At 42.6% G+C, this 12,953-nt stretch overlaps 1 protein-coding gene across 2 annotated transcripts in view; it reads left to right on the top strand.

Annotated features, from left to right (window-relative positions):
* The window catches only part of LOC126191007 (transmembrane protein adipocyte-associated 1 homolog), a 128,055-nt gene that overhangs the window by 111,674 nt on the left and 3,428 nt on the right, over window positions 1-12,953 (top strand). For both annotated transcript variants that reach the window (XM_049931688.1, XM_049931687.1), the window contains exon 8: window positions 7,347-7,476. In XM_049931688.1, the coding sequence (XP_049787645.1) occupies window positions 7,347-7,476 (130 nt within the window). The remainder of the gene's footprint in view (window positions 1-7,346; window positions 7,477-12,953) is intronic.

Raw genomic sequence — 12,953 nt, 5'->3', positions numbered from 1 at the left:
TTTCAGAGATGAAATGTGTTTACTCTTTGCTTTTCATCATTGCTTATTCTTAATTGTAATTCAACTGTTGTAAGGGGTGCTAGTCAAATAAATTAAGATATTTAATTAATAAAAAAAATGTTATTTCTCTCTGCAAATCTTTAAATAACTTGTCATTTTCCAGTCAAGGGAATGGTGGTTGTGTGTGAGGATGTAGTTAGTGAGGCATAAAAGGAATGATGCAGTGATTGCCTGAAAGAAAAAACACTGTTACAGCAATTCAGTTGCTGTAAATATTATTAGATAGATAGATAGACATTCAATGATCACAGGCCCTGCAGACCACACGCTGCTTCCACAAACTGACTCCATTCCTTCCTGTTTTGTGCCCAGTTTCTCCAGGTGTCTTCAATTCCCAGGGCTGCTAGGTTCTTCGCCAGGTCTTCCATCCAGCGCTACCTTGGTCGTCCAATGAGGCGTTTGGTGTTTGGTTTCCCCGCTGGTGTCATCTTCACCTGTCTTCCACCTGGCATACAGGCTACATGGCCCACCCATTGTATTCTTTTGCTGTTTATCTTCAGTAGGGTAGTTGGTTGTTGCATCAGAAGGTAGATTTCCTCGTTTTTTCTCCTCCATTCTCCGTTATCTAAAACTGGTCCTCATATCTTCCTCATTACTCTTCTTTCAAATATTAGTAGTTTTTCCCTTTCTCACGTAGTCATGCTCTATGTTTCTGAACCGTACATTACTGCTGGGCATAGCACTGTGTTGTAGATTTTCATCTTAGTGTTCACTGAGATCGTTTAGAGCCAAGTGTCTCTGTGAGGGAATGCGTGCATTTCGTTCCCGCTGCTATTCTTTCCTTGATGTCCATTTTTATGTTGTCCATGGTAAACAAAGATCCCAAGTATTTGAACTGGTCTACTCTCTTCAACCTCTTGCCATCTATCTTAAGAAATTCTACCTGCTCTTGTCTTCTTCCTAATTGCGTGAACTCTGTTTTGTCTCAATTCACTTTGAGCCCTACCTTCTGTGCATAATTGTCCATTTTCTGGTACATTTCTTTCAACTTGTGCTTTGATTCACTTAATAGTACTATGTCATCTACATATGCGAGACAATTGAAGTTACCATCCGTCTCTACTCCAGCCCATTCCTGTTGCCTGCACTCTTTTATTACTTTCTCTACGATGACACTGAACAGGACACGAGAGACCATCCCTTTGTCTGAGGCATGTTTCAGTCTCGAATGTTTCTGATGTAGCTCGTTGGAAACGTACTGCTGCCTTTGACCCTTCCATATAAGCTTGCACCATTCTCACTAGCTTCTCAGGGATTCTGAAGCCCCACATTGCATTGTATAGGCTATTCCTGTGGATGCTGTCATATGCACGTTGAAAACTGACAAACAGGCTGTAGATATCTTTATCATATTCCCAATGTTTTTCAAACAATTGTCTTAGTGTAAAAATGTGATCTATTGTCGATTGGTTTGGTCGAAAGCCAGCTTGGTACTCCTGTATGTTGTTCTCTATGAATGGTTGCAATTTTCGTAGGATAATGATGGGCAGCACCTTCTATGTTACATTCAACAAGCTGATTCCTCTGTAGTTATCACATTCCATTTTGCTTCCCTACTTGTATATTGGGCATATTATAGCCAATTTCCATTCTTCTGGCAGTGTCTGCTTCTCCCATATCAACTGGATCAGTTTATATATCTCTAAGTGTAAGCTCTCACCTCCCTCACAGAGTGAGGTAGCGCAGTGGCTAGCACACTGGACTCGCATTAAGGACGACAACAGTTAAATCCCGCGTCCGGCCATCCTGATTTCTGTTTTCCGTGTTTTCCCTAAATCACTCCAGGCAAATGCCGGGATGGTTCCTTTGAATGGGCACGGCCAACTTCCTTCCCCGTCCTTACCTAATCCGATGAGACCGATTACCTCGCTGTCTGGTCTCCTTCCCGAAACAACCCAACCCTCTCACCTCCTTCCTTGATTAATTCTGATGTTATTTTGTCCTCCCCTGGGGCTCTGTTGTTTCCGAGTCCTTTGACTGCGATCTTCACGTCTTCTTCCCTAACTTCCCATTCTTCATCTTTTCTTTCCTCCATAGTGTTTGGAGGTAATATCCCATCTTGATCTGGGCGATTCAACAGTTCTGAGAAGTATTCTTTCCATCTTTCTACAATTCTTTCCTTGTCATTTATCAAGTTGCCGTTCTTATCTCTAATGAAAAAAGTTGGGCTCTGAAATCCAAGTTTCCGATTTTTTATGTATTGGAAGAATTGCCTTGAGTTCTTGTTTTGGCTGTCTGCCTCAGCTTGTTCTAGCAAACTGGTTAGACATATTCTCTTCTCTGCTCTTAGGATTCGTTTTGTCTCCCTTCTGATGTTGATAAAATGTTCCCTTTTCTGCTCAATCTCCCTGTCAGCTAGCCACTTCTCTCTCATCTTCCTTCTCTTTTCTGTAGCCTTCTGGTGTGTATCATTGAACCATTTCCTCTTCTTCATTATCTTCTTTCTTCCCAATATATCCTGCGCTACACTTAGTGCCATGGACTTTATTTCTTCCCATATTTCCTCCATGTTCTCTCTTGGTTCTAGGGTCTCTAGGACCTCAAAACAGTTGTTGATTTCTATAGCATATTGTTCTTTAATGGCACTTTCTCGTAGTTTCTCAACATTCAAAGCAGGTTCTAGTGTCCCCTTCTTATGCATGTAGGTGAACATGAGTTTAAGCCTGCACACAATGAGGAAGTGGTCTGACACACATTCAGCTCCTCTATACGAACTGGCATCCATGACTCTATGGCTATAGCGCTAGTCCACCAAGATGTGATCTATCTGGTTGATGGTTCTTCCATCCGGTGAACACCACGTTCTCTCTTGTGTTTGAAGTAAGTTGAACTTACTCTCAGGTTGTTTGAGATAGCTAAGTTGATAATCCTCTGACCATTCTCATTGGTCTCATCATGCAAACTGTGCCTTCCTATAGTTGGTATGTAGAATTCTTGTTTTCCTGCTTTTTCATTAAAATCTCCCAGCACAATCCTGATATTTCTGGTTGGTGTGCTCTCAATTGTTTGTTTTAGTTGGTCATAGAACTCTTCCTTTTCCTCATCTGTTTGATCCTCAGTTGGGGCTTGAACATTGATGAATGTGATGTCTGACACTTCGTTTCCAAGTACTATTTAGTATATTCTATTGTTAACAGCTTTGAATTCCTTCACTTAATTTGCTGCTTTGTTGTGTATTACAAAACCAGTCCCGAATTGGTGTTTATCTACACATCCACTGTAGAATAGTGTGTATCCATCCTCTTTGTGAGTTCCTTCTCCGAACCATCTTGTCTCTTGCACTGCCACCAGGTCCAGTTTATATCTGTTAGTTTCTGAGACCATAGTCTGAATGGTTCCTGGTCTATACAGGCTCTGAATATTCCAAGATCCAAAATTAAAATTTCTAAATTGTGTGCCGTTTGTCCTTTGCAGTTTTCGTATTCCATTTTATCCATCCATGTCCAAGGCAAGTTTGTTGGATTCACAAATTGCATATATGTATTGATGCTAGGTGGAAGTTTTATTAATCACACACGAAAATGTGTGCCGTACCAGGACTCGAACCTGTATTTCCTGCTTACCGCAATCAGTCGCCTTAATCCCATCAGCTATCCATGCACACCTCCTGGATCAACCCAACCTTCCATGTCACATTTGTGCCTATGCTCGCGCTTTGTGATTACTGTATGGGGAGAGACGTGTGAAGAACACTGTAGTGTAATCTGTAAACACTGTACAAGTGCAAATATTTATTTATTTATTGTTCCGTGGGACCAAATTAAGGAGAAGTCTCCATGGTCATGGAATGAGTCAATACATGAATTTATAACACGATATTAGAAACAGATAAAATGAAATATAAAAAAACATTCAGGTGACAAGTCGTAAATTTAAATAAAGAAAATCAACAATGTAACATGGGAATTTGCTTAATTTTTTAGCTCTTCCAGGAGCTCCTCGACAGAATAGGAGTTTGAGGAGTGTAAATCATTAGTAAATATACCTCTAAATGCTAAAATGATGATAAAAAATTTCTCCCTCCCTGTGTGGGAAGTATGAAGTGCAAGCACAGGGGTATGGACAGACATAACATATTGAAGTCTGATTTGATTTGCGAGTTGCTCACAGATAGCCAACGTGGTAAAGGTGACGGCTTGCAGTAATGAGGAAACTCCGGGTTTGAGTCCCGCTCCAGCACAAATTTTCATATGTCGTTAATGCATGATACAGCTGACGTCAGTATATACTTGCAGTTTTCAAATCCACTTCATAATACAGTTCTTCTACCTTCCCCAGCTACAGTGACAGGTTTTCAGTTTTAGCTACATGTACTACAACTGGATCATTCATGTCCATCCGATATTCACAAAAATTCTGTGTTAAAGTCAACTTACTTGCTTGTGATTGTTGGTCATGTGTAAATCTTGCCTTGGTCCACATTCCATGTGCTACCTCACAAACAAACAGATTTTGCATTTGATTTTTGTCTGCTGATGAGGAAATCGGGAACATGGCCTTGGCATTTTATCTTATCCATGTTTTCATGGCTGCATCTTCATGTTTAGCCAGTTCAACTCGTGATCCAATTAAAACATCAAAAATTGTATAGGCCTTGAGAATTACAATCATCTGGAATTTCTAACTTTAATAACTCTTTATTGGCTAACATTGCAATATGTCTCACAGAAACTTATTCAGTAATTGTAGGTTACTTTTCATCTGAACAAAATTTTGTCTGTTAATGGTGACTGACTAGTTTTTTCTGGGGTAAAACAACTTGTCTAATGTAAAACAACTTGTCCAATCATCTCAGGCAAACCACACCATTCTTAGACCCATAAACTGATGAGGTATTTGAGGATTTGCAGAAATAACTTACTTTTTTGACTAGTGTCCTTTAGAACGGTTGACTTCACACACACACACACACACACACACACACACACACACACACACACACACACACACACGTGGTGAAAAGTAAATGTGTGCACACCTCTAAAAATTAGAAATCTTATCTTGAGAGAGCTGAGATTGGATACAAGCTTTTCTCAACTGAAGATACACAATCAGATTTGTAGCACGGCCATGGGTATACACATGGCACCTTCTTATACATCCTGTTTACAAACTGTATAGAAGAAACCTCGCTGTTGTGTGGCAGCAGTGATGGTCTTCTGTCCAAAAACTGATTTGATGTAGCTCTCCATACTAGTTTATTGAGTGGGAGCTTCATCATCTCTGCATAACTACTGCAACCTACAGCCTTCTGAATCTGCTTACTGTACTCATGTCTTGGTCTCCCTCTGCCGTTTTGCTCATCACACTTACTTTAATTACCAAACTGGCAATTCCTCGATGTCTCGGGGTGTATCCAGTCAGCCAATCCCTTCTTTTTGTTAAGTTGTCATAAATTTTTTCTGCTTTTCAATGTAGTATTTTCCATTTGATCTACCCATAATTTAGTCTTCAGCTGTCTCATGTAGCATGAGATTTCGAAAGCTCCTATTCTCTTCTTGACTGAACTCTTTATCATCCTTGGTTCTCTTCTGTACCAGGCTAAACTCCATACAAATATCTTCAGAAAAGACATCCTAACATTTAAATTTGTAATTGTCCTTGCAATCGGGTCTGCAGCTGTGATGAATTTTTTTAATGATTTCATGATGCCTTTAGCTGCCGTTCTCTTTATTTCATGCATGATTGTAAACTTTCAGCCTTAGGCCACTATCTGAAACAGAAACATTATACATTTGCTACTGACAGAACCAGAGGTTGTAAAGAGTTTCAGGGAGAGCATTAGGGGAACGTTAGGCAACAATGGGGGAAACAAATACAGTAGAAGAAGAATGGGTAGCTTTGAGAGATGAAATAGTGAAGGTAGCAGAGGATCAAGTAGGTAAAAAGACGAGGGCTAATAGAAATCCATGGGTAACAGAAGAGATGAATTGATGAAAGGAGAAAATACAAAAATGCAGTAAATGAAGCGGGCAAAAAGGAATACAAATGTCTCAAAAATGAGATCGACAGGAAGTGCAAAATGGCTAAGCAGGGATGGCTAGGGGACAAATGTAAGGATGTAGAGGGTTATCTCATTAGGGGTAAGATAGATACTGCCTACAGGAAAATTAAAGAGACCTTTGGAGAAAAGAGAACCACTTGCATGAATATCAAGAGCTCAGATGGAAACCCAGTTCTAAGCAAAGAAGGGAAAGCAGAAAGGTGAAAGGAGTTTATAGAGGGTCTATACAAGGGCGATGTTCTTGAGGACAATATTATGGAAATGGAAGAGGATGTAGATGAAGATGAAATGGGAGATATGATACTGCATGAAGAGTTTGACAGAGCACTGAAAGACCTAAGTCAAAACAAGGCCCTGGGAGTTTACAACATTCCATTAGAACTACTGATAGCATTGGGAGAGCCAGCCCTGACAAAACTCTTACCATCTGGTGAGCAAGATGTATGAGACAGGCGAAATACCCTCAGACTTAAAGAAGAACATAATAATTCCAGAAAGCAGGTGTTGACAGATGTGAAAATTACTGAACTATCAGTTTAATAAGCCACAGCTGCAAAATACTAACACGAATTCTTTACAGACGAATGGAAAAACTGGTAGAAGCCGATCTCAGGGAAGATCAGTTTGGATTCTGTAGAAATGTTGGAACACGTGAGGCAATACTGACCTATGACTTATCTTAGAAAATAGGGGCATTTAGCATTTAGCTTTTGATGAGTCACCACCTCTACTATTCTATGGGTTGTTGCCTGTACTCCTAAAATTTCTTAAATTATTTAATGACTGTTTTTGGTTAGTCACCCTCTAGCATCTAAATGTAAAACTGTATAATTGTTCTTGGTCATTAGCTTCAAAACTTTGGCTGTCACTTTATTTTTTTAGTAAGATGTGACAATGAGCAAACCAGCTGATTATAGTCTTGTCACCTCAGATTCTTTTGGTTATTAGTCTTTGTTTCCTAATTGTTCTTCTTGTGTATAGTAGAATGCCTTTATTAAGGTCTTTCTCTTGTAATTTTTCAGCTGTTTGTTTTAGTTTGAGTCTGCAGTGATATTTTTTAAAGAATCAGCTAGGCTTTTTAATTATGAAAATATTTGAGTTTGTATGATCTAGTGAATTTAAGCACCAGCTTTTATCTTATTAGTGAGGAATGTTGTTTCCTTAGGGACAACTTTTTCCAATGAAATAAAAAAAATATTTGCCTGTAAAATTTAACATAACCAAATAGTTAATTTAATCCTGTATTTGTATAGTTGTTTATTTTGTTATTTTTCTTCCTTAGCATCTCTCAGCCAAGTATAATGTTCTCATACAAAGCGCAAGTTGATGACAACATGGAAGATGATACAGTTTCGCTTCCTCATCAGCAATCTTTCTCATCGTTGAAGACTGACTCAGATTATATATACCAGGTAAGCTAAAGTATAAGTCCGTAAAGGCTAGTATGTGCAGTCTAGTATAGAAGACTGTTCACTAAAATTATTAGGGATGATGCAGATTGCAAACAAAATGCACTACATTAAATTGTATAGTTGATGGAAATGAACTCCTTTACAAAGAAAGTAGCTTTAGACTGAAAATACATATATACCAGTGGAAGAATTAGTGGCTGGGAGAGCAAGTTAGGAAGATATGCCCTCCACCTTCCTTGCATCCTTCCTCACCCAAGTTACTGCCCCAGTCTTCAATCGGCAGATATTGTCACTTAAGCTGAGCTGGATCATGTACCTTTCCAGATAAACACTTTTTTAAATAGAGGAACTTAGACCAAGAAAAGCATACCCCCATTAGAATAACTTTTTAATGGTATTAAAAATCAATGGTAATACTTTATTCAGAGAGAAATTATCTTATACATTCATAAAGTCCACATCAAATACAGTTTTTGACTTTATCCGTCTGGCATTGTTTACATTGAACATAAAGATTGTGAACACACAATGTACTTTTTATTTTATGTATTTCACTTCTGAATGTGTTTCCCAGCTGGTTCAAAGGTATGATTGACAACAGAATAAATTGATGATAATTGTCTGCAAGAGAAAAAGTATCAAGGGCAGAAATACACAGTTGCCTCTAAAGAAATAGTGTGCAGTTTCAGCTAAATAATAAAACTGAAGCGTGAAAATCCTTTATAATTTATGCAAATTTCAGACATATGAGGTCTGTTTTGAAAATTCTAGAACTTTTCCATAAATTTTTCTACTCTTATCTTTTACTTATTGTGCATGGTCTCCTTCGAAATACTCTCCTCCATGATTGATACACTGCTTCCAACACCGTTTCCACTTCCGGAAGCAGTCCTGGTACGCCTCTTGCTGAATCGCGTGAAGCGCCGTCTGCGAATTTTCTTTTGTCGTCTGTCATTGCAAATCTTCATCCTTACAATGGGGTTTTAAATTTTGGAAAGAAAAAAGTCTGGAGAGTACGGAGGAGGAGGTAGCATAGTGATTTTATTTTTTTGTGCATTATTCATGCACCAACAGCGATGAATGTGTGGGTGCATTATCATGTTGCAAGTGTCATGAATTGTCTCGCCACATTTTGGACCATTTCCTTCTCAAATTTCCTCACGGGCATTGCAACTTGTCCCAGTTTTAACATGGATTAAAAGTTTGTCCCTGTGGCATGAATTCATGATGAACTAATCCTTCAAAGTTAAAGAAAACTTACTAGAATGGCTTTGACATTTGATCTGACCTGATGATCTTTTTTTGGTCTTGGAGAACCTTTCCCATCCGATTGTGAAGACTGAACCTTGGTCTCAACATCATAACTATTGGCCCACATCTCATCACCAGTTATGATTCTCGTAAGGAACATCTCATTCTCATTTGTGCTATTAAAAGCTCTTCAGGTTGCGTGGCGAATGTCTTTCTGGTCTTGACTCATGAGCTGTGGATTGAACTTGTCATCAACACAATGCATTCGAAGATGCTGTGTCAGGATTTCATGCCATGACCCAACTGAAATGTTTCATTCTTCTGAAATCTCTTGGACAGTCAGTGTTCAATTGGCATACACAGTTTCATTGGCGTTCCTGGCACGAGCATCATCAGTAGACATCAGAGGGAGTTGTGAATAAGTATCATCTTGACTTCTGTCCGGCCATGTGATGTACATATACAGACAAACAAATTATGATAATTTCAGAGAAACTGAATGATTTATTAAAGGGAAAGAGCTTCACCACATTGGTCCACCTCTGACTCTTAGGCAAGTAGTTATTCAGCTTGACATTGATTGATGGTGGTGTTGGATGTCCCACAGAGGGATATTGTGCCTAATTCTGTCAGATTGGTGCATTAGATTGTCAAAATCCTGAGCTGATTGGAGGGCCCTACCCATAATGCTCCAGACCACTACCTCTGGCAACTCAGACCAGAATACAACTGTCATAATGAATGAAAGGAGCAATCTGGAGTGGGGTGAATGGAGGATAGCAGTGTATGGATGGAAGGAGAGAGGAGTACTGTTTGGTGGAACATGCAGGAACTATATGGAGGAATGACAAGGCTGCCATGTGCAGAATCAAGAGGCGGTGTGGCAGGTAGATAGGGGGAGGCATATGTGGGGAGGGGGGGAGTGGAAAACGAGATGAGCAGGAAAGGGGAAAGGTGTGTTCGCAGAGGCTGCCACAAAAAGAGGGTGAGTGAGTGTGAATAGGGAGGAGGTGATAGGACAGAGGGGGTGAAGCTGTTGAGTGGAGGGAGTGATGATAGTAAGTTGCCAGAGGTAGAGACTGGGATAATATCAGGAACAGAGAAGGATAATTCCCATTTGTGCAGTTTAGGTTACCTGGTGGTGGAGGGGAGGATCCAGATGGCCCAAGTTGTGAAGCAGTCCTTGAAATCAAGCATACTATGTTCAGCTGCATGTTGATCCATAGGGTGCTCTACCATGCTCTTGACCAAAGTTTGGCAGCAGTTGTTTGTCCTGGAGGATGTCTGGTTGGTAGTCATTACAATATAGAAAGCTGTGCAATGATTGCAGCAGAGCTGGTGTACGACATGGCTGCTTTAAAGGAGGCACGGCTTCTGGTGGTGTAAGATAGTCCTGTGATAGAACTGAAATAGTTTCAGAGAAATAGTTAGTAGTAGTTCTCTGATTCTCTCCTCCATGGACCCCCCCTCCACTTTCCACTCAGAGATTTATGAAGGAAAGACTGATGATCTTAATATACCACTGGGAGTGAAAATACTACTGTCACTTTTATCAGCAGCAGCATGCTCAGCACTCTGAATGGGTGCATTGGACAGTTATTTCACAGGGATATGATTCCTGTGGGGAGGGGTTAGAATTGGAAGTGACCTAGTGATGGACTGAGATGTTGTGGAGCTTGAGTGGGTGACAGACCACCACTTTCACAGGGGTGGGAATGATGTCTGGTAGGATTTCCCTCATTTCAGGCCATGATATCGATAATCAAAGCCCTGACAAAGGATGTGATATAGTTGTCCCAGTCCAGGCTGGTACTGGGTGACTAAGGGAGCACTCTATTGTAGCTGATTTCAGGGGATAGTGGAAGGATTGGGGTGGTTGTCACTGTCCAGGAAGGATGCACACTTGGTTGAGGAGGACCAGAGTTGAGGTAATGGAGGAGTGAGGACATGGTGTCTTGGGCCTGAGTCCAGACCATAAAGGTATCATCAGTGAACTTGAACCAGACCATGGCTTTAGGGTTTTTAGAGGCAAGAAAGGTTTCCTATAGATGTCTCATAAGGAGGTCGGCATAGGAGGGCACCATGCGGTTGCCCGTGGCTGTGCCAGAGCATGGTGACAAGAACTTCCCTAGCCCTAGTCCACAAACTGTTCCACCCCCCCCCCCCCCCTCCAATTGTCCCACCATGCCCAAGAAGCAGCTACAAAGGAATGGCCACTTCATCATTCAGTTCAACTGTGGACTGGAAAGACTGCACCACATCCTTTGTCAGGGCTTTGATTACCTATTATATTGCCCAGAAAAGAGAGACATGCTACCTAAGATCCTTCTCACGTGCCCCCCCAAATGATGGTCTGTCACCCACCCGACCTCCACAACACCCTAATCCATCCCTCACCACTCCCATTCAAAGCCACCTTGCTACAGAGGACATATCCCTGTGGAAGATCCAGGTGTCATTCCGGCCCAATCCACTGACCCAGCACTTTCTATTCCAGTCCTGTCCAAGGGTTATCGTTCCCCATCAGAGGCTGGGCCACCTGTGAAAGCAGCTATGTCATATACCAATTATGCTTCAGCCATTTCACAGCTTTCTACATCAGTATGACTACCAACTGTTTGTCCACCAGGATGAATGGCCACTGCCAGATTATGGCAAAGATCCTGATAGACATCCTGTGGCACAACATGCAGCTCAACATGACATGTTTGATTTCAGTTACTGCTTCACAGCCCGGGCCATCCAGACCCTCTCCTCCACCACCATCTTATCTGAACTTACAACACATTCTCTGCTCTCTGAATTATCGCGCTCTCAATATATGGTAACCTGCTGTCCCCACACCCTCCACCCAACAGCTTCCACCCTCTCTGCCTTATCACCACCTCCCTCTTTATGTCCCCTCACCCTCATTATGGACTACCTTCTGCCAACATACCCACCTGTCTTTCCCCTTCCTTGCTCCTCTCATCCCCTTCACTGCTCGCATCCCCCCCCCCTCCTCACACCACCCCCTACCTCCGTGCCCCACAGTCTCCTGATGTTGCACCAGCAGTCTTGTCATGCCTTCATCTAGTCCTTGCAGTCTCCACTGCACAGTGCTCTCCCCCCATCTCCACCCCCACCCCCTCCTATCCCTCTCCATTCCTTGTCTCACACCAGATTGCTGCTTTCATTCAACACGACATTTGCATTCATGTCCAAGCTGCCCTAGGTGCCAGTTGTGAGGGGGGTGTGTGTGTGTGTGTGTGTGTGTGTGTGTGTGTTTTCTTCTCTTTTCTGAAGAGGGCTTTAGCTGAAATCTAAATGTGTAACACACACTCTCTCTCCACCTCCCTCTCCCCCCTCCCCCCCTCCCCCGTCCCCACTCCCCCCCTCCCCCCCTCTCCCCCTCCCCCCTCTCCCCCCTCCCCCTCTCCTTCTCTCCCCCCTCCCCCTCTCCCCCTCCCCCTCCCCCCTCCCCCTCTCCCCTCTCCCCCTCCCCCTCCCCCCTCCCCCTCTCCCCCTCCCCCTCCCCCCTCCCCCTCCCCCTCCCCCCCTCTCCCCCTCTCCCTCTCCCCCTCCCCCTCCCCCTCTCCCTCTCCCCCCTCTCCCCCCTCTCCCCCCTCTCCCCCCTCTCCCCCCTCTCCCCCCTCTCCCCCCTCTCCCCCCTCTCCCCCCTCTCCCCCCTCTCCCCCCTCTCCCCCCTCTCCCCCCTCTCCCCCCTCTCCCCCCTCTCCCCCCTCTCCCCCCTCTCCCCCCTCTCCCCCCTCTCCCCCCCTCTCCCCCCCTTACACCTAAAAAGGCACCCAGTACACCAGATGTCATAGGGAATGCTTTGTGGCTATTTGTTAACCACAGTAATAGTGAACCTCTACCATCATCTGAGAAGTATGCCTACTGTTTCACTCACAAAGTGTTACTGCTGAGATACTGCAGACACATAGATCAAATCTGACCATAAATCGGTAAAATGATAAATGATGACCCTTACTTCACGTGGTCAAAAACTTAACCACAAGTCTATAAAGGATTAAAAGTTTTATAGAGGCATGCTCCTGAATACTTTGATGAAGTAACTGCCGTACATTAAAGCCTGACTCTGTGTGTGTGTGTGTGTGTGTGTGTGTGTGTGTGTGTGTGTGTGTGTGTGTTGTTGTTTTAATAACACATCACTGTTTTGAGATGATCAAGATTGAGACATAGGCATAATCGCTGTCACATTTCTGAAGTTGGCAGAGCCACAT

Source organism: Schistocerca cancellata, chromosome 6 (genome assembly GCF_023864275.1).
Source record: "Schistocerca cancellata isolate TAMUIC-IGC-003103 chromosome 6, iqSchCanc2.1, whole genome shotgun sequence".
Classification (NCBI taxonomy): Eukaryota; Metazoa; Arthropoda; class Insecta; order Orthoptera; family Acrididae; genus Schistocerca; species Schistocerca cancellata.
Note: the sequence above shows the minus strand (reverse complement) of the source record. Positions and strands in the feature narration are given on the sequence as shown.